The 24,780-nt window shown below is 43.5% G+C and overlaps 1 protein-coding gene and 1 non-coding gene across 2 annotated transcripts in view; one reads left to right on the top strand and one right to left on the bottom strand.

Annotated features, from left to right (window-relative positions):
• The first annotated feature begins 485 nt into the window (after positions 1–485).
• The window catches only part of GYPC (glycophorin C (Gerbich blood group)), a 53,120-nt gene continuing 28,825 nt past the window's right edge, over positions 486–24,780 (top strand). Inside the window, exon 1 of the mRNA XM_038747569.1 lies at positions 486–682. Within this exon, the coding sequence (XP_038603497.1) occupies positions 649–682 (34 nt within the window). The 5' untranslated portion in view covers positions 486–648. The remainder of the gene's footprint in view (positions 683–24,780) is intronic.
• Positions 24,125–24,262, bottom strand: LOC119935453. Its single transcript, XR_005453339.1, has one exon. It is a non-coding gene; the product is annotated as a small nucleolar RNA SNORA7 (small nucleolar RNA).

Here is a 24,780-nt window from a genome sequence, read left to right as displayed (position 1 = left end):
CCTCTCTGTGCCTCAATTTCCTGTTCTGTAAAATGGGGCTTAAACCCCTGCTCTCCCTCCGTGCTTAGACCGAGAGCCCCGTGTGGGGCAGAGAGAGCCAGATGTGATTGTATTGTATCCACCACAGCCCTCAGTTCTTAGTAGGCACTTAACAAATAACACAGTTATCATTTTCCTTTTGCAGGTGAAGAAAATGAAACCCAGAGAGGTTGAGTGATTTGCCTGAGGTTACCCAGCATGCATTGGCAGAGTCAGAACTCGACCGCCAGGTCCGCCGACCGCCTCGGCCCCACATGTATTCCCCAAGACATGCCCCAGCTCTGCCCCTCTGTGATGTTGAAGCCTCAAAAATTGAAAAAAAAAATAAGAGGTAGCCATCTCACCAGCCAACTTTGAAAAAAACAGCTCTGGCTATCTTTAAACTTGGGCCCCTCCCACGCTCATGTGAGCCATAAAGGCGAAAGAGGAGGACATGTGCTGTTTCCTTTTCCAGTTGGAAAGGGTCAGAAGCCAGACAACAGACATCTGAAGCAGAGCGATATCCTCCTCCAGGGGTTTGAGGCTCCTTTCCACCCATCCAGCTGTTCAGTTCAATCCAACCCGTGACGCAGGACTGTCACCGCAGCAACTCTCTGACCAACTCAAATCATGAGTTACCCGAACAGAATGGCATTCAATGATTGTGAGTACCTGTTTCCTTGTGGGCCACTTGTGGTAAAATGGGAATTTTATTTTTTGATTTTTGCTCAGGTTTCACCCAGAGACTGGGGTGAGCCTCCTTTGGGAAAGGAAAGTTGGAACTGAAGAGCAAGTTCTCCTTTCTTCCTTACGATTGGAGGGAAGGGGAAAGAAAGGGTTAGGGACATGAGATAAACCATGTATGAATGTCTACCGAAAAGATATAGTACATGGAAGCATTCATCGTTTTCCATCTAAATGTCACATTAATTATCTGGAAGGAATCTAGATAAGCAAATTCATTTGGTCTTCTCTCAGAACGAAAATAAAACATTAAGGGGATGAGTGAAGCAGTTCCATGCGGAGACATTAATAGGGCTTTTTTTTGAAAAGCTGCCTTCATCTAGCCGTCTGTATGTAACATGATCCTGAGGCTAAACACTCAGTCCATATTTAAAGCCGCACTGCCTCTTTGAAAACTCTGGAGCTAGAACGAATATGTGTAGAGAGAAAATTACTTTATAAACTATCAAATGCAAAGAGTTTTAGGAGTGAAAAAGTACTGGGCAACCAAGTGAAACTTGGACATTTTTCTAAAGAGTGGGCAATAGTGCCTGGTGCTTTTGGAAAAAGCAGCTTTCTTAAGGAGAATTCAAAGTACACCCTCAATCACTAAATGTTTTCCTAAATGCACAACATAGCATGATATGAAATTGATACCTCTCATCATTTCCGCTCTCTCAGCTGTCCTCTTAAAAAAGTTTAAACTAGTACAGGGTTGTTGGTTTTGTTTTTTTCCTGAATAGGAAACCTTGTATCAAAAGAATCATTCATTTATTCATTCATCCAATTGTATTTATTGAGCACTTACTGTGTGCAGAGCACTGTACTAAGCACTTGGGAAGTACAAGTTGGCAACATATAGAGACGGTCCCTACACAACAGCGGGCTCACAGTCTAGAAGCATTGTGAGGATGTTCAGAAACTTTGCTGGTGGAGTGGAGAGAGTATTTCTCTCACTGTTCTTTGACAATTATGAACTAACATGGAAGGGAATACCTCTCCCCGCAATTCTTTTTGGGTTTCTGCCCCCTTTAAAAGGTGAAATTCCACCACAGTTCATGTTCTGTTTTGGGTCAAAGAAGAAAATACTGAACCATATTCAGGCCAGGAATATGAATATGTGTGGGTGTTGGGAAACTGTATTTTTATAGCTTCTGAATATTTTTGTTGTTTTCTGACTTTTATACTTTGCATAATTCATTCCCAAAGCTCTTATCTCTGTGTCTAAGGCTAGGGGTTAAAGTCGAGGGGAAGGCAAAGGGAGAGGGGCGAGAAAATCTGAGACCGAAAAATTAATGATAATTATCATTGTTATCATTATTATTATCTTTCATAATAATGATTAAAGTGGATGATATAGCAGCAGAAATGGTTTCACGCAGAATGTTAATTCAGCATATCAAGCTGCAAAAGAGAGACAACTCTTTACTTAGAGATAACTTTCTGTAGTTCTTTACTCTCTGAGCCAGCTCTCGGGTTTTGACGGTGACAAACGATCAGAAACATTTAACTGCCGCTGAATTGAATTCTGCCGCCAAACCAGCATCCCACGGACCCATTACACTTCACATTTGATTTACGCACTGCCGCTGTCTTTGTTGCAGTATATAACCATATGGATGTTTCCATATCCTGCCTCGATATGCACTTTGGTGAATCTGAACCGCGACGTTTGAAATCGATATAATAAATGAAAGCCCTAGCAGGAACTTAGGAAGCTGTTCCCTACCCAGGGACGATGGACTGCTCGAATGCCGGCCGCCTCTTTCAAATGACTCACTCGGCATTTGAGCAGTCACCTCGTGTCCCGGGCGGCAAAATGGGATAGACGTTTAATGGTTGGAAGGGCAAGCTGTGGCGGTGGGATTTTGGCAGAACTGAAAATCTCGTTTTGATGAAGCAGAATTACCTTTCTGGAACAGTTGAAGTTGTTCCCCAGAAATGTTCCTGAAATTGAAACCCCCTCATTACCTTCCTAGTTGGGCCTGTAACGTCTCTCTGGTTGGAACCACTCAGAGACGACCAAATGGCTCTAAACGTTGATGTCCTCGGAGACTTGTTTGGTGTTGCTGTTTGAACAGAAGATTATTTGTTTCCAGGAAGCCGAAGGCCAGGAACATCTGTTTCCAGGCAATTGGAGAAAAGTGGCTTTATCTGTCCCTTCTGTGGAACAGAGCCTGTTACATCTACTCTCCCACTATCCCTAAAGGGAAGAAAAAGGCAGGAATAACTCTCTCTGTTGTCTAGATGCAAAGACCTTGGGAAAAAGACAGGAAGTTCTAGTGTACTGCTTTGTGACCTTGACAAGGCCCTTAACCTCTCTGTTCTATCATCTCCTTCCCTTTTAGATTCTGAGCTCCATGTGGGTCCTGTTAGATTGTGAGCCTGTCCTGGGTCTAATCTGATTGTTGTGTCTCTTCAGCAGGAAGTGCTTAGGAAATACTATAATTATTAAGCGATTGAGACTGCAGAAGAGCTGATGTGGTTTAGATCGGTCAATAAATCAATCAATCGGTCATATTTATGGAGCACTGACTGTGTGCAGAGCACTGTACTTGGCACTTGGGAGAGGAGAGTGAAACAGAGTTGGTAGACAAGTTCCCTGCCCACAGTGAGCTTACAGCCATTTGATCAGTGTGATTTATTGAGAGCTTACTGTGTGTGGAGCACTGAACTAAGAGCTTTGGAGAGTACAATAGAGGTAATAAAAATAATAATTATGGTATTTATTAAGTGCTTACAATGTGCCAGGCACTGTACTAAGCACTGGGGTGGATACAAGCAAATCAGGTTGGATGCAGTCCCTGTCCCAGGAGGGGATCACAGTCTCAATTTCCATTTTACAGAGGGGGGAAATGAAGCCCAGAAAACTGAAGTGTCTTGCCCAAGGTCACACAGGAGATAAGTGGAGGAGCCAGAGATTAGAACCTATGACCTTCTGATTCCCAAGCCTGTGCTGTATCCACTACTCCATGCTGCTTCTCAGATACAATCCCTCCCCAAAAGGAGCTTGCAATCCAGAGGGGAGACATGAGTAGTGGATGATAAATATAGGTGTGCACGTGCTTTGGGGAGGGGGGGGAAGGAGGGAGCGCCAAAAGTGTTTTAGGGGTTATGGATTTAAGTATGGAGGAGAATTGGGTGAGGAGATGGGAGATTAGTCAGGGAAGGCTTCCTGGAGGAGATGGAATACATGGCATTTTGAAGATGGGGATAGTGAAGGGATGGGAGTTCCAGGGGAAATGGAGGATTTGAGGAAAGGGTCGAGGGCAAGAGAGAGAGGAGATTGGATTGGCTCGTCTTAGAGGGGTGAAGCATGTGGGCTGGGTTGTAGCTGAAGAGAAATGAGGAGAAAAATCCCTTCTTCTGAAAAGCTGAGTCAAATGGGGGAATCAGGAGAGACACACGGCACCCAAGCGCTTAATACAGTGCTCTGCAAACAGTAAATGCTCAATAAATATGTTTGAATGAACAAATCCAGAAAGACAGAGCCCAGTGACAGAGGCCAAATGAAAGAGGGAAGAAAATGAAAAAAAAATAATAATTGTGGCACTTGTTAAGCACTTATTATGTGCCAGGCACTGTCCTAAGTGCTGGGGTGGATACAACCAAATCAGGTTGGACAGAATCTCTGTCCCTCATGGGGCTCACAGAATGATTACTGAAGTCAGCAAGGAGGCTGAAGCAGTATTCTAAGCTGGATAAGATGAGTTATTGTATTAACATGGTAGCAATTTAGTTGGAGAGGAAAGTTTGGATTTTAGCGATGTTGTGAAGGTGGGACTAAGGATTTGGTGAGAGATTGAATTGACAGGATTTGGTAATGGATTGAATACGTGGGTTGAATGAGAGAGAGGATTCAAGGATAATACCAAGGTTATGGGCTTGTAATAATAATAATAATAATAATAATAATAATTGTATTTGCTAGGCACTTACTATGTGCCAAGGACTGTTCTAAGCAATGGGGTAGATATAAGGTAGTCAGGTTGTCCCACTTGGGACTCACAGAATTAATCCCCATTTTACAGATGAGGTAACTGAGGCCCAGAGAAGCGAAGTGATTAGCCCAAGGTCACACAGCAGATGAGTGGCAGTGCCGGGATTAGAACCCACGGCCTTCTGAATCCCAGGTCATGTGTTCTAATCCTGGCTCCACAGTTCATCTGCTGTGTGGGAGAACAGGTATTAAATCCACATTGTACTGTTGAGGAAACTGAGGCACAGAGAAGTTGTGACTTTCCCAAGGTTACACAGCAGGCAAGTAGTAGAGCCAGGCTTAGAACAAAGTCTTCTGACTCACAGGCCTGTGCTTTTTCCACTAGGCCAAACTGCTTCTCTGAACCAAGGGAAATAACCACTATAAATCAATCAGTGGTATTTTTAGTTGCTTATACTACTAATAATAATGTTGGTATTTTTTAACTGCTCACTATGTGCCAAGCACTTTACTAAGTCCTGGAATAGATACAAGATAATAAGGTCCCTCATCGAGCTCACAGTCTGAATGGGAGAGAGAACAGCCATTGAATCCCTATTTTGCAGAAGAGGGAATTGAGAAACAGGAAAATTAAGTGACTCATCCAGGGTCATTAAGGAGGGAAATGGCAAAGCCAGGATTAGAACTCAGATCCTCTGACTTCTGGACCCGTGCTCTTTCCATGCTATGTGCTGAGCACTGTACTAAGTGCTTGGGAGAGTACAACACAATATAACGATGATGATGATAATAATAATAATAATAATAATGGTATTTGTTAAGCATTTAGTATGTGCCAAGCACTGTTTTAAGCACTGGGGTAGATACAAGGTAATTGGGTTGTCCCACGTGGGGCTCACAGTCTTAATCCCAATTGGACAGATGAGGGAACTGAGGCACAAAGAAGTGAAGTGACTTTCCCAAGATCATATAGCGGACAAGTGGCAGAGCCAGGATTAGAACCCATGACCTCTGTCTCCCAAGGTTGTGCTCTTTCCACTAAGCCAGACTGCTTTGCTAGTTAGTAATCATGGTCCATCCCCCTACTACTACTACCACTAATACTACTATTACTACTACTACTACTACTACTACCACCACCACTACTACTGCTACTACTATTGCTACCACCACCACTACTACTACTATTACTACTACTGCTACTACTACTACCTCACCAATACTACAATTGCCACCACTACTGCTACTACTACTACTACTAATAATAATTATGGTATTTGTTAAAAGCTTACTATGTACCAAATACTGTTCTAAACACTGGCGTAAATACAAGGTAATCAGATTGTCCCACATAGGGCTCACATTTTTTAATCCCCATTTTACAGATGAGGTAGCTGAGGCACAGAGAAGCTAAGTGACTTGCCCACAGTCACACAGCAGACAAGTGGTGGAGCCAGGATTAGAACCCTCATCCTCTGAATCCCCAAGCCCATGCTCTGTCCATTTTCACGCTGTTTCTCTTTAATGATGATATTTGTTAAGCGCTTACTATGTGCCAACCACTGTTCTAAGCACTGGGGGAGATACAAGGTGATCAGGTTATCCCACATGGGGCTCACAGTCTTAATCCCCATTTTACAGATGAGGTAACTGAGGCGCAGAGATGTGAAGTGGTTTGCCCAAGGTCACCCAGCAGCAAGTGGCGGAGCTGGGATTAGAACCCACGTCCTCTGACTCCCAAACCTGGGCTCTTTCCTCTAAGTCATGCTGCTTCTCAATTACCACCACTACTACACCTACTACACCTACTACTAATGTTGTTATTACTATTATTCATTCAGTTGAATTTATTGAGCACTTACTGTGTGCAGAGCACTGTTCTAAGTGCTTGGAAGGTACAATTCAGCAATAGAGAATCCCTGCCCACAGTGGGCTCACAGACTAGAAGGTGGGAGACAGACATCAATTCAAGTAAACATAACAGTAGTAGCATTAGTAGTAATAGTGGCAGTAGTGGTAATAACAGTAGAAATATTAGTATCAGTTGTAGCAGTAACATTGGAATTAGTACTAGAAACAGTATTATTAGAGAAGCAGGGTGGCTTAGTGGGTAGAGCACAGACTTGAGAGTCAGGACCTGAGTTCTAATCCCTGCTCTACCACGTGTCTGCTGTGTGACCTTGGGCAAATCACCTTACCTCCCTAGGCCTCATTCCCTCATCTGCAAAATGGGGCTCAAGACTGCTGCTGCTGCTACAACTACCACCATTAATACCGTGACATCAGAGAAACTAGGAAATAATAATAATAATAATGGCATTTATTAAGCACTTACTATGTGCAGAGCACTGTTCTTGGGAGGTTACAAGGTGATCAGGTTGTCCCACGGGGGCTCACAGTCTTAATCCCCATTTTACAGATGAGGGAATTGAGATGCAGAGAAGTGAAGTGCCTTGCCCAAAGTCACACTCCTACCCCTTGTCATCAACCACTGTGTTCCCTCAGAGTCACCAATTCTTTTCACATGAAGTGATTTGCATTAGGCATTCGTTTGGGGGTAATAGCTCCTTTTTTCCCATCTCATTAGAATGCAATATGTGCAGAGAGTAACCATGTGTCCGATGACTCCAGTACACTTCTTAAGGGATTTTACTGTCTTACACAGGCTTGCAGGACAAATTGGATCTTGTCGAAGTCTTAGTTGATTAGCTACCCCAGTCAAGATATTTGTGCATAAACCATTGAGCATAAGTCCTGTTTTATGATATACACTGACCAGAGCAACTCGGATGTGATTTCCTGCCCTTTGGTCAAGCAATGTCTCCTGATAGTAGATTGTAATGAAGGATAAAAGGCATCACTGAGCCCCAGAAATGTCACCAAAGAATAAAAGCATTTAGCAAGTTAGGGAAGAGTAAAGAAACTGAGTTATAAAGCACATTTACCCGGTCAAGCCTGACTTTGCTTGAAAGACTAGGACGCCAAATATTTTAAATAGATAGAGATGGTTTGTTGTGATGTCAGGCTATAACACCCCAGGAAGAGGAAAAATGGCTTGCGGGACTTGAGACTCCCTTTAAGACATTATCCAATACTGGAGATCTTGAAGTGTCCAAGGAAACAGCCTTTTTCATCCATTATTTTATTATGGTCTTATTAAGTGCTTACTGTGTGCCCAGGACTATATTTAAGGACTGGAGTAGATCCAAAAAAGCTGGTGGGACACAGTCCCTGTCCCACACAGGGCTCATAATCTCTGTCTCCTTCACTTACACTAAAAATATGAACCCCAAAGCTCATTACGGGTAGGGAATGTGTCTTTTATTATATTGTATTGTCTGCATACAGTAAGTGCTCAATAAATATGACTGAATAGATACCAAGGCAACTAACCTCTCTGCCATGGAACTTCCTTTGCCTTCATTTCGACAGACTGACACTCTCCCCAAATTTAAAACTCTCCTAAAATCACATCTCCTCCAAGAGGCTTTCCCAGACTAAGCCCTCATTTCTTCTATCCCCGCCCCCACCCCTCACCATCTGTTATTATGCACTTGGCTGTTTTCCCCTTAAGCAACTTAGATATTCACCCCAGTCCCACAGTGCTTATGTAAATACTCTTATACTCTATTATTTCCTCTTTCTGTAACTCATTTTAATGTCTGTCTCCCTCTCTAGACTCTAAGCCTCTTGCCTGTTGTGGTGCCACCTACCAACTCTGTAGTATTGTACTTTCCCAAGCTTAGTACAGTGCTCTGCAGACAGTAGACACTCAATTGATTGATTGATCAATTGAACAATGGAGAGTTTCTCCCAAGCGCTGGAGTAGACATAAGAAAATCAGCTGGACACAGTCCCATATCAGGCTCACAGTCCTAATCCCCATTTGACAGATGAGGCAACTGAGGCCCACAGAAGTAAAGTGACTCCCCCAAGGTCACATGGCAGACAAGCAGCAGAGCCGGGATTAAAACTCAGTTCCTTCTGACTCTCAACCCATGCTTTATCCACTAAACCACAATGCTTCTCCATTTCCCAATATAATATTATTTCAACATCTGGAAGAGAGCAGTAGCTTAATCCCAACTCTCCACTCCTGAAGCTACAGCCATGAATTATAGAGAAAATATGGAATTTTGAAAATCCGACATTACCTGAGAATGAAGACGGTTCTAAATCTTAAACAGTTAATGTCCTGGTTTCCACAACTTTTAACCTGAACCCTGGGGAGTCCAGTTGTCATCATAATTCAGCAGTATCTCTTCCTGAAATGCTAATCGGTTCCTCAGCCAGAAAAGACTCTTTTTCTCGGACATTGGCTGTGTTCACATTTGACCGCTTTACACTTGAAACATACTGAATTCACTCTACTCCCAAGTCCTGCATCCTTGCAGGAGGTATGCATATCATTTTCCAAATTTCTCATCATCTAACATCTTTCTACCTCCACTTCTGGCACAAAATGTGGCTTTACCTCAGAAACGTCCTTTTGATGCCTTCCATTAGTACTTAAAGACCCCTCCCCAAGCCCTGAAAACGTAATCCAATCAATTGCATTGATTGAGTGCTTTACTGTGAGCAGAACATTCTACTAAATGCTTGGGACAGTACACTACAAAAGAATTGGTAAACCCATTCTCTGCCCAGAATTTACAGTCTAGAAGGGGAGACCAATATTAACATAAATTAATCAATCAATCGATTAATCTTGTCACCTATTAGTCATTAGAGGATGCAGGAAGGGTACTATATATACAAAGCCCTTTCAGAAATGCCTGCTCACTGTATCTCAGTCTCATTTACCTCTCCACTGACTCCTCACCCACATCCTGCCTCTGGCCTGGAATGCCCTCCCCCTTCATACCCGACAGACTCTCCACTTTCAAAGCCTAATTGAAAGTACACCTCCTCCAAGAAGTCTTCCCCAACAAAAGTCTCTTTTTCTCTTCTTCCTCTCCCTTCTGTATCACCTTTGCACTTGGATTTGCTCCCTTTATTCACCCGGCCCTCTGCCCCACAGGACCAAGCAGCTTGCCGACTTGTACTGCCCAAGCACTTAGTACAGTGCTCTGCACACAGTAAGCACTCAATAAATGTGATTGAATGAATGAATAAATGAAAGCAGCTTGGCCTAGTGGATAGAGAGGGGGTCTGGAAGTTAGAAGGATCTGCATTCTAATCCTAGCTGCACCACTTGTCTGCTGTGTGACTTTGGGCAATTCACTTTACTTCTCTGGGCCTCAGTTACCTCATCTGTAAAATGGGGATTAAGACTGTGAGCTCCATGTGGATTTGGTTGTATCTACCCCAGTAAATAGTACAGTGCTTGACACATAGTAAGCACTTAACAATGCCACGATTGTTATTATTATTATCCATAATTCACTTATATTAATGACTGTCTCCTCTTCTAGACTGTAAGGTCACAGTGGGCAGGGACTGTGTCTACCAACTCTGTTTTATTGTACTCTCCCAAGCACTTAGTATGGTGCTTGGTATACTTTAAGCATTCAATAAGTGCAGTTGATTGATTGGCTGATTGATTGGGAAGGCAATGAATGGGAAAAACCAGAATACAGTTGCAAAGTGAGGTTGTCAGAGAACTGAAGAAGGACCCTTCAAAGAAACAAGAGTCACAAACCCCAAAACCCGTCTCAATTTCCCAGCTGCCACAGGAAGGAAATCAAGTCCCGCAAAGATTTTTTAATTATTTTTGTTTTAAATGGTACTTGTTAAGCGCTAAATATGTGCCAGGCACTGTACTAAGCTCTGGAGTAGATATAAACTAATCAGGTTGACACAGTCCATGTCCCACATGGTTCACAGTCTTAATCCCCATTTTACAAAAGATGTAATTAAGCACAGAGAAGTGAAGTGAAGTGTCACACAGCAGACAAGCGGCAGAACCAGGATTAAAACCCAGGTCATCCGACTCCCAGACCCAGGCTCTTTCCACTAGGTAAAGCTGCTTCTGAATGATGAAGTTTGTCCTTCGGGCTCCACACCAGTTTGGCACATGTTTTTCAGATCAGGCAATGCCCTGTGGGATCTTATTTTAATTAATCTGATCTGCTAGTAATCCTGTGCTCCAGACATTTTTCTTCCTCAGAATCAGGTTTCACCTCAGGGCCCTTTCTGAAAAAAGCAGGAAGCCAGACCAACTTGGTTAAACCCATTGGAAGCAGGAGAGTTTCAGAGAGACCTTCTGGTTCATTTTCCATTTTCAAGCTGATGAGAAAAACTTGCTTTGCAGAAGCCTAATTCTTCCCTGCTCTTCAGATAAGCTCTGAAGCAGAGGGAAGCCTTATCAGAGCTTTGCAAGGGGCGGGCTGGTTGAAACGCCCTAGGACATTTCTGCTGCCAACCTTGACTGATAAACACTGGAACTTCAATGTCCTAATGACCAGGCCCCTTTAGAGTCTTAACTGTGCTGTTTCATGGGGCTGCTCACACTGCTACCAGAACACAGAGTGCTCAGTGCTTGTAATAATGCTTAGTGCTTATAAAAGTGCTTGGCACATGGAAAGCACTTAACAAATGCCATAAAAAAAACAAAAAATAAGAAAAACACTGGCCACAGGCCCGGGACCTAATGATGATGATGATGATGCTAATAATAATAATAATAATAAAATACTTGTTAAGTGCTTACTATGTGCTGTGCACTGTTCTAAACGCTGGGAAAGATACAAGTTAATCAGTTTGGCCACAGTCCCTGACCCATGTGGGGCTCACACTCTTAATCCCCGTTTGACGGATGAGGCGACTGAGGCACAGAGAAGTGTAATGACTCACCCAAGGTCACACAGCTGGCAAGTGACAGAGTCAGGTTCAGAATCCAGGTCCTTCAGGACTCCCAGGCCTAGCCTCACTCACCAAGTGGGACATGTTCTTGACTTTCAAATAAGATGATGCGAATTTAGGTGGGCGCTTTAAAGGGCTTTAACAGGATTGGATACTTCGCTGACTTTTAATGCCTGCCTTCCCCACTACACTGTAACCCCCTGTGGGCAGGGATCATGTCTACTGACTCAATTATGGAGTTAATAAATATGATTAATATTTATCTATTGATTGATATTACCACTGCTACTACTATTACTACTGCTCCTGGAAGTACTACTACTATTGCTAAGCAGTGTGAGAAGCAGTGTGGTCCAGTGGAAAGAGCTTGGGAGTCAGAGGACCTGGATTCTAGTCCTGCCTCTGCCACATGTCTGCTGTGTGACCTTTGGCAAGTCACTGAACTTCTCTGTGCCTCAGTTACCTTATCTGTAAAGTGAGGATTAAAAATATGAGCCGCATGTGGGACAAGGACTATATATATGTCCAGCCTGATTATCTTGTATATACCCCCAGCTGCTTGTACAATGCTGGGCACATAGTAAGTGCTTAACAAATACCACAGTTTTTTTTGGATACTGCTGCAACTACTTCTACTACTCTGACCATTACTACTATGACCACGATCATATTACTTCTTGTAACTTTTTAATAAACCCCACAAATACTCCAATAAACAGCAGGGACATGGCAGTTACACATTATATCATACAACTGAGGGGGATCAATCAATCAATCAATCGTATTTATTGAGCGCTTACTGTGTGCAGTACTAAGCACTTGGGAAGTACAAGTTGGCAACGTATAGAGACGGTCCCTACCCAACAGTGGGCTCACAGTCTAGAAGGGGGAGACAGACAACATAACAAAACATATTAACAAAATAAAATAAATAGAATAGATATGTACAAGTAAAATAAATAGAGTAATAAATATGTACAAACATATATACATATATACAGGTGCTGTGGGGAAGGGAAGGAGGTAAGGTGGGGGGATGGAGAGGGGGAGGAGGGGGAGAAGAAGGAGGGGGCTCAGTCTGGGAAGGCCTCCTGGAGGAGGTGAGCTCTCAGTAGGGCCTTGTAGGGAGGAAGAGAGCTAGCTTGGCAGATGGGCAGAGGGAGGGCATTCCAGGCCAGGGGGATGACGTGGGCCGGGGGTCGATGGCGGGACAGGCAAGAACGAGGTACGGTGAGGAGATTAGCAGCAGAGGAGCGGAGGGTGTGGGCTGGGCTGTAGAAGGAGAGAAGGGAGGTGAGGTAGGAGGGGGCGAGGTGATGGACAGCCTTGAAGCCGAGAATGAGGAGTTTTTGCCTGATGCGTAGGTTGACTGGTAGCCACTGGAGATTTTGGAGGAGGGGAGTAACATGCCCAGAGTGTTTCTGGACAAAGATAAGGATCTCTCCATATTGCTGGACCTATCACCTTATGTCATTTGGCATTTGACAATCGCCCCACCCTCAATACCACAGTACTTATGTACATATCTATGAATTATTCATATTAATATCTGTCGCTCCCTTGATCAATCAATTGTATTGAGCACTTTGTGTAGGCAGAGCACTGTACTAAACACTTGGGAGAGTACAATAGAACAGAGCTGGTAGAGATAATAATAATAATAATAATGGTATTTGTTAAGTGCTTACTATGTGCAAAGCACTGTTCTAAGCACTGGGGGGATACAAGGTGATCAGGTTGTCCCACGTGGGGCTCACAATCTTAATCCCCATTTTAAAGATGAGGCAACTGAGGCACAGAGAAGTGAAATGACTTGCCCAAAGTCACACAGCTGACAATTGGTGAAGCCGGGATTTGAACCCATGACCTCTGATTCCAGAGCCCGTGCTCTTTCCGTTGAGCAGCACTGCTTGTAAAACTCATGTGGGTGGGTAACGTGTAAGAACCCTGTTGCATTGTACTCTTCCAAGTGCTTAATTCAGTGCCCTGCACACAGTAAGTGCTCAGTAAATACCATTGATGATAATGATAATGGCTCAGTGGAAAGAGCATGGGCTTGGGAGTCAGAGGTCATGGGTTCAAATCCCAGCTCCTCCAATTGTCAGCTGTGTGACCTTGGGGAAGTCATTTAACGTCTCTGTGCCTCAGTTCCCTCATCAGTAAAATGGAGATTAAGACCGTGAGCTTCCTGTGGGACAATCTGATCACCTCTTAACCTGGCCAGTGCCCAGAACTTTTTAAGAAGAAAATAATGTTAAGGAGAAGATGGAAAACGAAACATGCTGCATGGGGCTGAGTGAATAGAGCATAGACCTGGGAGTCAGAAGGACCTGGGTTCTAATCCTGACTCTGCCACATGTCTGCTGTATGACCTTGGGCAAGTCACTTAACTTCTCTGGGCCTCAGAAACCTCATCTGTCAAATGGCAATTTAAAGTGTGAGCCCAAGTGGGACAGTTACTCTGTCCAACCTGATTAATGTGTAACTACCCCAGCACTTAGAACTAGGGTTTGGCACATAGTAAGCACTTAACAAATACCCTAAGTATTATCCTTTAACATCCCTTAATCCAAACACAGAATACACCAGAGGACTCCAGTGATGATAAGCGACACACTGTAGCAGTATTCAACATAGCATCATCGGGAAAAGAGGAAATTTCCAATTCATGGGGAAAAGGGGATGATGAAAAAGCCCGATATTCTGGTCAACCCGATGCAAGATGGATAGGAATGAGAGGAAGTGGGATGGGGTGGGGCTTGAGGAAAGATTAGAGGGGAGGCTCCAGACTCTGCTTACGTCCAAGGAAACTCTCCGGGGGCTGAAAAGTCACTGAAAGTTCAGCTACGCCGTAGCGGGAATTGAAACATTTCTGAGTCACAGCCTGCCATCAGCCAAGTCTGAGTGGATCAGCTTATTCCCCTCAGAATTTCGTAAAGATTAGGAGGGTGTTATTTTTGGGGTGCTTGCCATCTGCCAAGCACTGTACTGAACTCTGGAATATTCATTCACTGATTCGATCAATCATATTTATTAAGTGCTTACTGTGTGCAGAGCACTGTACTAAGCATTTGGGAAAGTACAATACAACAGTAAACAGTGACATTCCCTGCCCACAACAAGCTCACAGTCTAGTTGGGGGGAAGACAGACATAATACAAATAAATAAAATGACAGATACATACATCAGTGCTGTGGGCCTGGTGCAGCAAAGAAGAGAAGCAGCATGGCTCAGTGGAAAGAGCCCCGGCTTTGGAGTCAGAATTCAGAATCCCGACTCTGCCAATTGTCAGCTGTGTGACTTTGGGCAAGTCACTCAACTCCTCTGTGCCTTAGTTACCTCATCTGTAAAATGGGGATTAAGACTGTGAGCCCCCTGTGAGACAAACTGATAACCTTGTAACTTCCCCAGTGCTTAGAACAGTGCTTTGCACATAGTAAGTGCTTAATAAATTCCATTTAAAAAAAAAAGAGCAAAGGGAGCAAGTCAGGGTGATGGAGAAAAGTTGGACACAATCCCTATTCCAGTGGAGGCTCGCACCATAAGGCGGGGGAGAGAGAACAGCTTTTTAAGCCCCATTTCACAAGTAAGGAAATGTGAGGCCCAGAGAAGTGAAGTGATTTGCCCAAGGTCACAGAGCAGGCAACCCTGGACTCGAACCCAGGTCCTCCTACTGCCAGGCCCAGGCTGTTTCCACTAGGAAAAGAGCCGCATGGTGCACGAAATGGAAGCAGTGGGGCATAGGGGTTAGAGCACGGGCCTGGGAGTCAGAATAATAATAATAATAATAATAATAATAATAATAATAATAATAATAATAATAATAATAGTGGTATTTGTTAAGCGCTTACCATGTGCAAAGCACTGTTCTAAGTGCTGGGGGGGAGGCTACAAGGTGATCAGGTTGTCCCACTTGGGGCTCAAAGTCTTAATCCCCATTTTACAGATGAGGTAACTGAGGCACAGAGAAGTTAAGTGGCTTGCCCAAGGTCACACAGCTGACAAATGGCAGAGCCGGGATTCGAACCCATGACCTCCGACTCCCAATCCCTCGCTCTTTCCACTGAGCCACGCTGCTTCCCCATGTCAGAAGGGCATGGGTTCTTATCCCAGCTCTCACTCGTCTGCTGTGTGACCTTGGGCAAGTCACTTCACTTTCCTGTGCTTCAGTTACCTCATCTGTACAATGGGGATTGAGACTGTGAGCCCTGTGTGGGATGGTGACTGTGTCCAGTTCAATTTGTTTTTATCCACCCCAATGGTTAGTACAGTGCTTAGCATATAGTAAGTGCTTAACAAATACCGTCGTTATTATCATTATTATTATTGGGGTCCCCACCAGATCCTGCTGTCCAAAGTGCCAAGGGGGGTTAATCAGAAAATCCCTGAGACCCCTCTCCCCATATTCTCCATTCCTCTCGGGACAAGGGTCACCACAGTCTCCCCTGGGTAATTTTCCCATGCTTAATAACCCTGACTGGTTGGCTAGCCTTCCAATTCCATTGTAATTTTACTTGATAGTAATTATCACCTGGACCATATTGGAGAACTTAAAACCTAGAACAAAAATGTAAAATCAGACGAAGGGACATATGATAGCGGGGAATCCTATAGCATGGGGGTGATCGTGCTCTTGAAGCCAATCATGTTATGGGGAAATCTCTGCACACAGTAAGCGCTTAATAAATGCAATCGAATGAATGAAATCATGTTATAGGAAACTTGAATTCAAAGTGGAATTAATAAATAATTATGGAATTTGTTAAGCACTTATTATTTGTCAACCACCTCCTTAAGCACTGGAGTAGTGGGTAGGGAATGTGTCTATTGTTCTATGGTACTCTCCCAAGTGCTTAGTACAGTGCCCTGCACACAGTAAGCACTCAATAAATATGGTTGAATGGATGAATGAATAGAAGATCTTCAGGTTGTACAGAATAATAATAATAATAATGATGGCATTTATTAAGTGCTTACTATGTGCAAAGCACTGTTCTAAGCGCTGGAGATATTATAAGGTGATCAGGTTGTCCCACGTGGGGCTCACAGTCTTAATCCCCATTTTTACAGATGAGGCAACTGAGGCACAGAGAAGTTAAGTGACTTGCCCAAAGTCACACAGCTGACAACTGGCAGAGCCGGAATTTGAACCCATGACCTCTGACTCCCAAGCCCAGGGTTGGGAGTCAGAGACCGTGGGTTCTAATCCAGGATCCACCATTTGTATGCTGTGTGACCATGGGCAAGTCACTTCACTTCTTTGGGCCTCAGTTCCTTCATCTGTAAAATGGGGATTAAGACTGTGAGCCCGCATGGGACAACCTGATTACCTTGTATTTACCCTAGTACTTCGAACAGTGCTTGGCACATAGTAAGCGCTTAACAAATATCATTATTATTATTATTATTAATCCCTGAACCCCATGAGGCTCACATTCTAAGTAGAAGGGAGGAGGATTTAATTCCTATTTGACAGATGAGGAAACTGAGGCACCAAGAAGTGAAGTGACTTGCCCAAGGTCAGCCAATAAGCAAACCGTAGAGTTGGGATTCAAACCATGGCCCTCTGCCAAGCCCATGATCTTTCCACTGGGATTGATTGTTCAAAGATCTCACCATGATTCACAGTTTTCATTGCAAGTCTCTATAGCATAGCTTCTTTTGTCACTAGCAGAATACTTGTAGTCCCAAATATGTCCCTGGCCTACTGTATGGCTTTGGGCAAGTTACTCGATCTCTCTGGTCCTCAGTTCCCTCATCTGCACACTGGGTATAAAATCCCTGCTGTCCTTCCCTTCCAGACTGAGAGCATTGCATGAGACTGTATCTCAGCTGATTTTATCATATCCATTCCAGCACTTGGTGAAGAAAAAGAGCTAAACAGATAACATTATTTTCACAAAGAACAGTTCCCTAAACTTTCAACAAAGCCCCACCTCTTTCTTTTTCTTTTATTGTATTTGTTAAGTGGTTATTAGGTACTTGGCACTTCACTAAGCCCTGGGATAGATACAAGATAATCAGGTTGAACACAGTCCCTGACCCACACAGGGGCACAGTCCTAATACCCATTTTACAGATGAGGAAACTGAGACCCGGGGAAGACAATGATTTGACCAAGGTCAGAGGCAGGATTAGAACCAAGGTATTTCTGTCTCCTAGGCCTGTACTTTATTCAGCTACACTGCTTCCCTAATGTTCTCTCCTAAGAAATTTGTTGCCGTCCAAAGATTACTCGGGACTGTAGAAAAACCAAATATCCTTAGCAATGAATCAATGTGGCCTAGTGGAAAGAGCCAGGACCATGGAATCAGAGGACCTGGGTTCTAATCTCAGCTCCACCACTTCACCTGCTGGGTGCCTTTGGGCAAGTCACTTAACTTCTCTGGGCCTCAGTATTCTAATCTCCAGAACAAAGATCCAGTACTTGTTCCCCCTCCTACTTAAACTCTGAGTCCCATAGAATACAGGGGCCGTGTCCAACCTAATTGACTTGTACCTAGTCCAGTGGTTAGAACAGTGCTTCATACATGGTAAGCATTTAACAAATTCCATCATTTTCATCACTATCATCATCAGTGGTTCTGCTTTCAGCATGGCCTAGTGGAAAGAGCACAGGCCTGGGAGTCAGAGGTCATGGGTTCTAATCCTGGCTCTGCCACATGACTGATGTATGACCCTGGACAAGCCAATTAACTTCTCTGTGCTTCAGCTACCTCATCTGTAAAATGCTGACCAAGATTGTGAGCCCCATGAGGGACAAAGACTGTGCCCAACCTGATTACCTTGTATCTACCCCAGTTCTAAGAACCATACTTGACACATAGTAAGAGCTTAACAAGTACCACAATTATCATTATTATTATTATTATTATTATTATTGTTGTTGTTATTGTTATTATGGTGTCAAGAACTCTTTCCTAGAAACATCAATTTTGGTGGCATGAGAACTGAATCACAGTTGTCTAATTCTGCTGGTGTCACACTGTCTACCAAATCCTGATTGTTATATGAGATGTTAATTCCTATTATGCACTATACTCTAGACTGTAAGCTCTTTGAAGGCAGGGGACATGTCTATCATCTCTGTGATATTGTATTCTCCCAGGTGCTTAGTACAGTGCTCTGCAAATCATAAGTCCTCAGTAAATGCCACTGATTGATTAATTCTACTGTGCACTAAGCTGCTTTCTTTTAATTTTTGAGTCTGATAGCCTTTACTCTAGGTGAAAGTAACATTTCATTTATATGTAGTTTTTTTTATTATTTTTATGGTATTTGTTAAGCACTTACTATGTGCCAAGCACTATACTAAGCTCTGGGGTAGATACAAGATAATCAGTTTGGACAAAGTCCCTGCCCCAAATGGGGCTCCCACTCTTAATCCCCATTTTACTGATGAGGTAACTGAGGCTCAGAGAAGTGAAGCAGCTTGCCCTTAGTCACCCAGCAGGCAAGTGGCAGAGTCAGGATTAGATCCCAGATCCTCCGATTCCCAGGGCCATACTCTTTCCACTAGGCCACGTTACTTCTCTTCTTTGAATTGTGCCACGGCCTTTCAGCTGGCTGTAGCTGCCATTAGGTTTGTGTTTATGGCTTCCTTGCATTTGAAGCTATATAAATCTTTAAAGTAATATAGATCACACAACTTGGAGAGGGGAGTGGATGAGGCAGTGAACTGGATACTCTGAGAACATTAGTGCTGCGTCTCAATCTATTGGTAAAATTAAGGAAAAAAATCCATCCTTTGCAGATCTCTTTTTCTCATGACTCAGAGTTTACACAAGTCTGAGGTTCATGCAGTCTGGCCCCAGGGAGCTAAGAGAGGTAGGGGGAATAACAGGAAATATGAGTATTTCCTGTTTCCCTCCCAGGCTTGGGGTCTGCAGGACCATAACGTGGGTTGTCTGTCAACACCTCGTCTCCCGAAATATGAGATGGCAGTAACAGCTGTTACTTTATGAAGGTCCAGGGGAGTGAGGCTGGGGGCCTCCAAAGGGCAATATTTTCAGTTTGAGCTTGAGAAGCAGCAAGGCCTGGTGGATAGACCAAGAGCCTGGGGGTCAGAAGGACCTGGGTTCTCTGGTACGTGTCTGCTGTGTGACCTTGGGCAAGTTACTTCACTCTCCTGTTCCTCAGTTACCTCATCTGTAAAATGAAGCTCATTATGAGCAGGGTTTACATCGGTTTATTGTTCTGTTGTACTCTCCCAAGCACTTAGTTCAGTGCTCTTTGCACAGTAAGCACTCAATAAATATGATTGAATGAATGAATTAATTAATTAATATTACTACTCTGATCCCCATGTTGGATGTTCAGCACTTAGAACAGTGCTCAGCATATTGTAAGCACTTGACAAATGCCATCATCATCATATGAACTGTGTCCAGCATGATTAGCTTGTCTCCACCCCAGCTCTCAATCGAGTGCCTGACATATAGTAAAAGTGCTTAACAAATGGCATGAAAAAAATAAACAAAAAAGACTGTGTCTCCTACACCTTCCTCCCTCGAATTTTGATGCATAATCATGTAATTCTCTTGAGCTGAATCCCATTTTCCTGTAATTACAATCAGGACAACCACAAGAAATAACAATACAGAGGGCTAGGGGATAGAGCATGGGCCTGAGAGTCAAAAGAACTTGGGTTCCAATTCTAGCTCAACCACTTGTCTACTGTGTGACCTGGGGCAAGTCACTTCACTTCTCTGTGCCTCAGTCATCTGTAAAATGGGGATTGATTGTGAGCCCCACATGGTAATAATAATATGATGGCATTTATTAAGCGCTTACTGTGTGCAAAGCACTGTTCTAAGCGCTGAGCACTGTTCATGGACTGTGTCCAACCCAACTAGCTTATATCTATACCAGAACTTAGTACAGTGCCTGACACATAGCAAGTGCTTAACAAACACCTTGAGAAATAAAAATAAAAATGAATTTTTAAGAAAGGTGTAGCTGGGAGCAAATGACAAAGCTGACCAACCTTCCCCAACCCACCATTTCTTCCAGGTTTGTGGCAGAAAAGGGATTGTAAGTTCTGGGTGCGATCACATTCTTACTTTCAACTGACTTACTAGCAAACTGAAAAAGGAAGTTTCCAAAACCCCTGACAGAGGATGATACATTACAGAACTATTGCAAGTTCCTGCAATTTTTTGACAATTAATAGTTCAGGCTGCAGAGTTTTCTTTGGCTATTTTGCTATCCCTACTCTGCCAATTGTCAGCTGTGTGACTTTGGGCAAGTCACTTAACTTCTCTGGGCCTCAGTTCCCTCATCTGTAAAATGGAGATGAAGACTGTGAGCCCCCTGTGGGACAACCTGATTACCTTGTATCCTCCCCAGCGCTTAAACAGTGCTTTGCACATAGTAAGCACTTAATAAATGCCATCATTATTATTATTATTATTATCATTATTTGTAATGATAGCAAATGCATATACATATTTAGGGGTTCATAAATATATGCCTATATGTCATTATCTTATCAAGTAAATGTCATATAGACCATCTATACCTATACACAGACACACATAGAACTTTATTTGGTGGAGAGAGGCTTTTACATCTTTAATAGAGTTTATTTCCACTAGATTGTCAGCTCCTCACTAAACTCTTTAAGGTCAGTGTTCTTTTTAAACAACTCTATTGTCCTTTCCGAAGTGCATAGCACAGTGCTCTTTACACAGTAATTGCTCAATCGATACCACTAATGGATCGATTTCACCCATCCCCCTATGCTGAGGTACGCTATGCTGAGAAGTAGCGTGGCTCAGTGGAAAGAGCCCGGGCTTTGGAGTTAGAGGTCATGGGTTCAAATCCCAGCTACGCCAACTGTCAGCTGTGTGACTTTGGGTAAGCTACTTAAATTCTCTGTGCCTCAGTTACCTCATCTGTAAAATGGGGATTAAAACTGTGAGCCCCCAGTGGGAAAACCTGATTACCTTGTAATGTCTCCAGTGCTTAGAACAGTGTTTTGCACATAGTAAGCGCTTAACAAATACCATTATTATTACCTACACAGAGAAGCAGCATGGCTTAGTGGAAAAAGCCCGGGCTACGGAGTCAGATGTCGTGGGTTCTAATGCCGGCTCTGCCACTTATCAGCTGTGTGAGTTAGGGCAAGTCACCTAACTTCTCTGGGCTTCAGTTTTCTCATCTCCAGAACATAGATCCAGTACCTGATCATTCATTCAGTCATATTCATTAAGCGCTTACTGTGTGCAGAGCACTGTACTAAGCACTTGGGAAGTACAAGTTGGCAATATATAGAGACGGTCCCTACCCAACAACGGGCTCCCCTCCTACTTAAACTTTGAGTCTCATAAGGTACAGGGACAATGTCCAACCTGATTGACTTGTGCCTACTCCAGTGTTTAGAACAGTGCTTCACACATAGTAAGCACTTAACAAATGCCATCATTATTATTATCTACATGAAGCCACTGCAGGACAAATGGAAGTGTTTTCCTTTCTCTTTAATATCTTAATCAAATAAACAAGAGTATTGATTGAACACCTACTATGTGCAGAGCACTGTATTCAGTGCTTGGGAGAGTCCAATAGGTTTAGTAAACGTGATCCCTCCCCTCAAGGACCTTCCAATCAATAAATACGATTGATTGATTGATTGCTTGATTGATTCCAATCTACGGTGTGCAGAGCATTGCATTAAGCAGTGGGAGAGTACAGTAGAGTCAGTAGAAATGATCCCTGCTGTCGAAGAGCTTACAGTGTACTGTTTGCAAAGCACTGCACTGAATGCCTGGGAGGGTAAAACAGAGTTAGTAGACATGATCCCTGCCCTCAAAGAGCTTACAATCTACCATTCCCAAAGTACTGCACTGAGCTCTTGGGAGAGGAGATCTTTCCCCAGACTGAACGCCCCCATCACTTGTCAGCTGTGTGACTTTGGGCAAGTCACTTCACTTCTCTGTGCCTCAGTTACCTCATCTGTATAATGGGGATGAAGACTGTGAGCCCCCTGTGGGACAACCTGATCACCTTGTAACCTCCCCAGCATTTAGAACAGTGCTTTGCACATAGTAAGCACTTAATAAATGCTATCATTATTATTATATGCCTCTGCTTGACTCTCTCTCCTGTAGTCATGACTGGAAGAGTACTGGAACTCTCCAGGTACAATCCTAAAAGGGGAAGTGCTGGGGTAGATACAAGTTAATCAGGTCAGTCCCAGTAGGAGGTAGATCAGGTTTTGAATCTCTCTTTTTACCTTAAGGAAACTGAGGCACAGAGAAGGCAAGTGACTTGCCCAAGGTCACACAGCAGGCACCTGGCAGAGTCAGGATTAAAACCCCAAATCCACCAACTTCCATGCCTGTGCTCTTTCCACCAAGCCATGCCCCTCTCAGAGAAGAATCCTAAACATTGGTTTTTAAGACATGCAGTAGTTTTTGATAATTCTGTGGCAAACCCAACTTCAGCTATGATTCATAATAATGGTGGTCTTCCCTCAACACTTACTCTATGCTAAGCACTGTATTAGATACAGCAGATAGTCAGGCCCTGCCTCTCAAGAGGCTCATGCTTTAAGTAGGAGGGAGAGTGGGCATTCCATCTCCATTGGACAGATGAAGGAACTGAGGTCGAGAGAAGTTGTGACTCAACCAAGTTCACATAGCAGACATGTGGCAGAGGTGGGATTAAAACCCAGGTCCTCTGACTCCCAGTAAGCCACACTGCTTCCGGGGGATGCATGCCACGGAGAGGAGGAAGCTGACTCCTGCTCCCCCTGTCTGATTCTTCACTTTCAGCAGGATGATGCCTGTTTCAAATGGAAAAGCATTATCAGGGCAGGAGGAAATTACTCCCCTCTTTCACCCAATACGCATGTGAGAAAGTGTTTTTCTTCTCTCTTCGACTTTAGAACTTGCGGTGAAAATCATTCAGTGGCATTTACTGTGTGCAGGACATCATACTAAGTGCTTTGGGAGAGTACAAGATGACAAAGTTGGTAGACACGTTCCCTGCCCATAAGGAGCTAGCAGTCTAGAAGGGGAAACCTGAGGCACAGAGCAGTTAAACGACTTGCCCGAACTCAATCAATCATTCAAACAGTGCTCAGTACTTAGAACAGTGCTTGGCACATAGAAAGAGCTTAACAAACACCATCATTATTATTCAATCAATGGTGTTTATTGAACGCTTACTATTTGCAGAGTGCTGTTCTAAACACTTGGGAGAGTACCATATAAGAGTTGGTAGACATGAGCCCTGCCCACAATGAGCTTATAGTACAGAGAGAAGGAACACAACAAACAAGTGGAGGACACAGAATTAGAACCCAGATCTTCTGACTCTCAGGACTGTGCTTTTTCCAAGCACTTAGTCCAATGCTCTGCATATAGCAAATGCTCAAAAAAATGATTAATTGATTGGTATATTTCCACTTGTCTTGTCTTATGCTGTTGAGTCATTTCCAACCCGTAGCGACACTATGGGCACATCTCTCCCAGAATGTCCCACTCTCCATCTGTAATCTGGTAGTGGATCCATAGAGTTTTCTTGGTAAAAATCTGGAAGTGGTTTACCATAGCCTCCTTCCACACAGTAAATCTGAGTCTTCACCCTTGTCTCTCTCCCATGCCACTGCTGCCCAGCACAGGTGAGTTTTGACTTGAAGCAGATTGCCTTCCACTTGCTAGCCACTGGCCAAGCTAGGAAAGGAATGGGAAGGCCTCAGCTTGACTCTCCCTCCCATAACCGAGACTGGGAAAGTACTGGAAACTCTCCAGGTGTGACCCTGAGAGGGGATGTTTCCACTAGGCCACACTAATTTTCAACCAGAGAGGTTTCTTAAGATTTTCACAGATAGTCTCTGTATTTCCGTTTCCTGATGAATTTTCTTGGTCTATAAGACGCATGTTTAATTATGGGCTCGCTTTCCCTTGAAAAATAGGCAAATCACAAGATGAATGTGAGCTAAATGCAACTCTGAAAGTCCACCCCTATATTATCAAGTCATTCCTCATGATTTTATTTTCCGTTTGCTCCAAAATGATGCAGGATTCTTTGTGTCCGTGAGTTCCTTTTGTTTGGATGGTCTTTCAAAGTGTTAGAAAAGGGAGTCAGAGGATCTGAGTTCTTTTCACTTGTCTTCTGTGTGGCCTTGGGCAAGTCACTGTGCCTCAGTTACCGCATCTGTAAAATGGGGATTAAGACTGTGATCCCTATATGGAACAGGGGACTGTGTCCAACCTATTTAGCTTATATCAACCCCAGCATTTAGTACAGTGCCTGCCACATAGTAAACACTTAACAAATTCCGTAA

This window comes from Tachyglossus aculeatus, chromosome 1, assembly GCF_015852505.1.
Source record: "Tachyglossus aculeatus isolate mTacAcu1 chromosome 1, mTacAcu1.pri, whole genome shotgun sequence".
Classification (NCBI taxonomy): domain Eukaryota; kingdom Metazoa; phylum Chordata; class Mammalia; order Monotremata; family Tachyglossidae; genus Tachyglossus; species Tachyglossus aculeatus.
The sequence above is the reverse complement of the archived record's forward strand: the minus strand, read 5'-3'. Positions and strand labels throughout refer to the sequence as shown.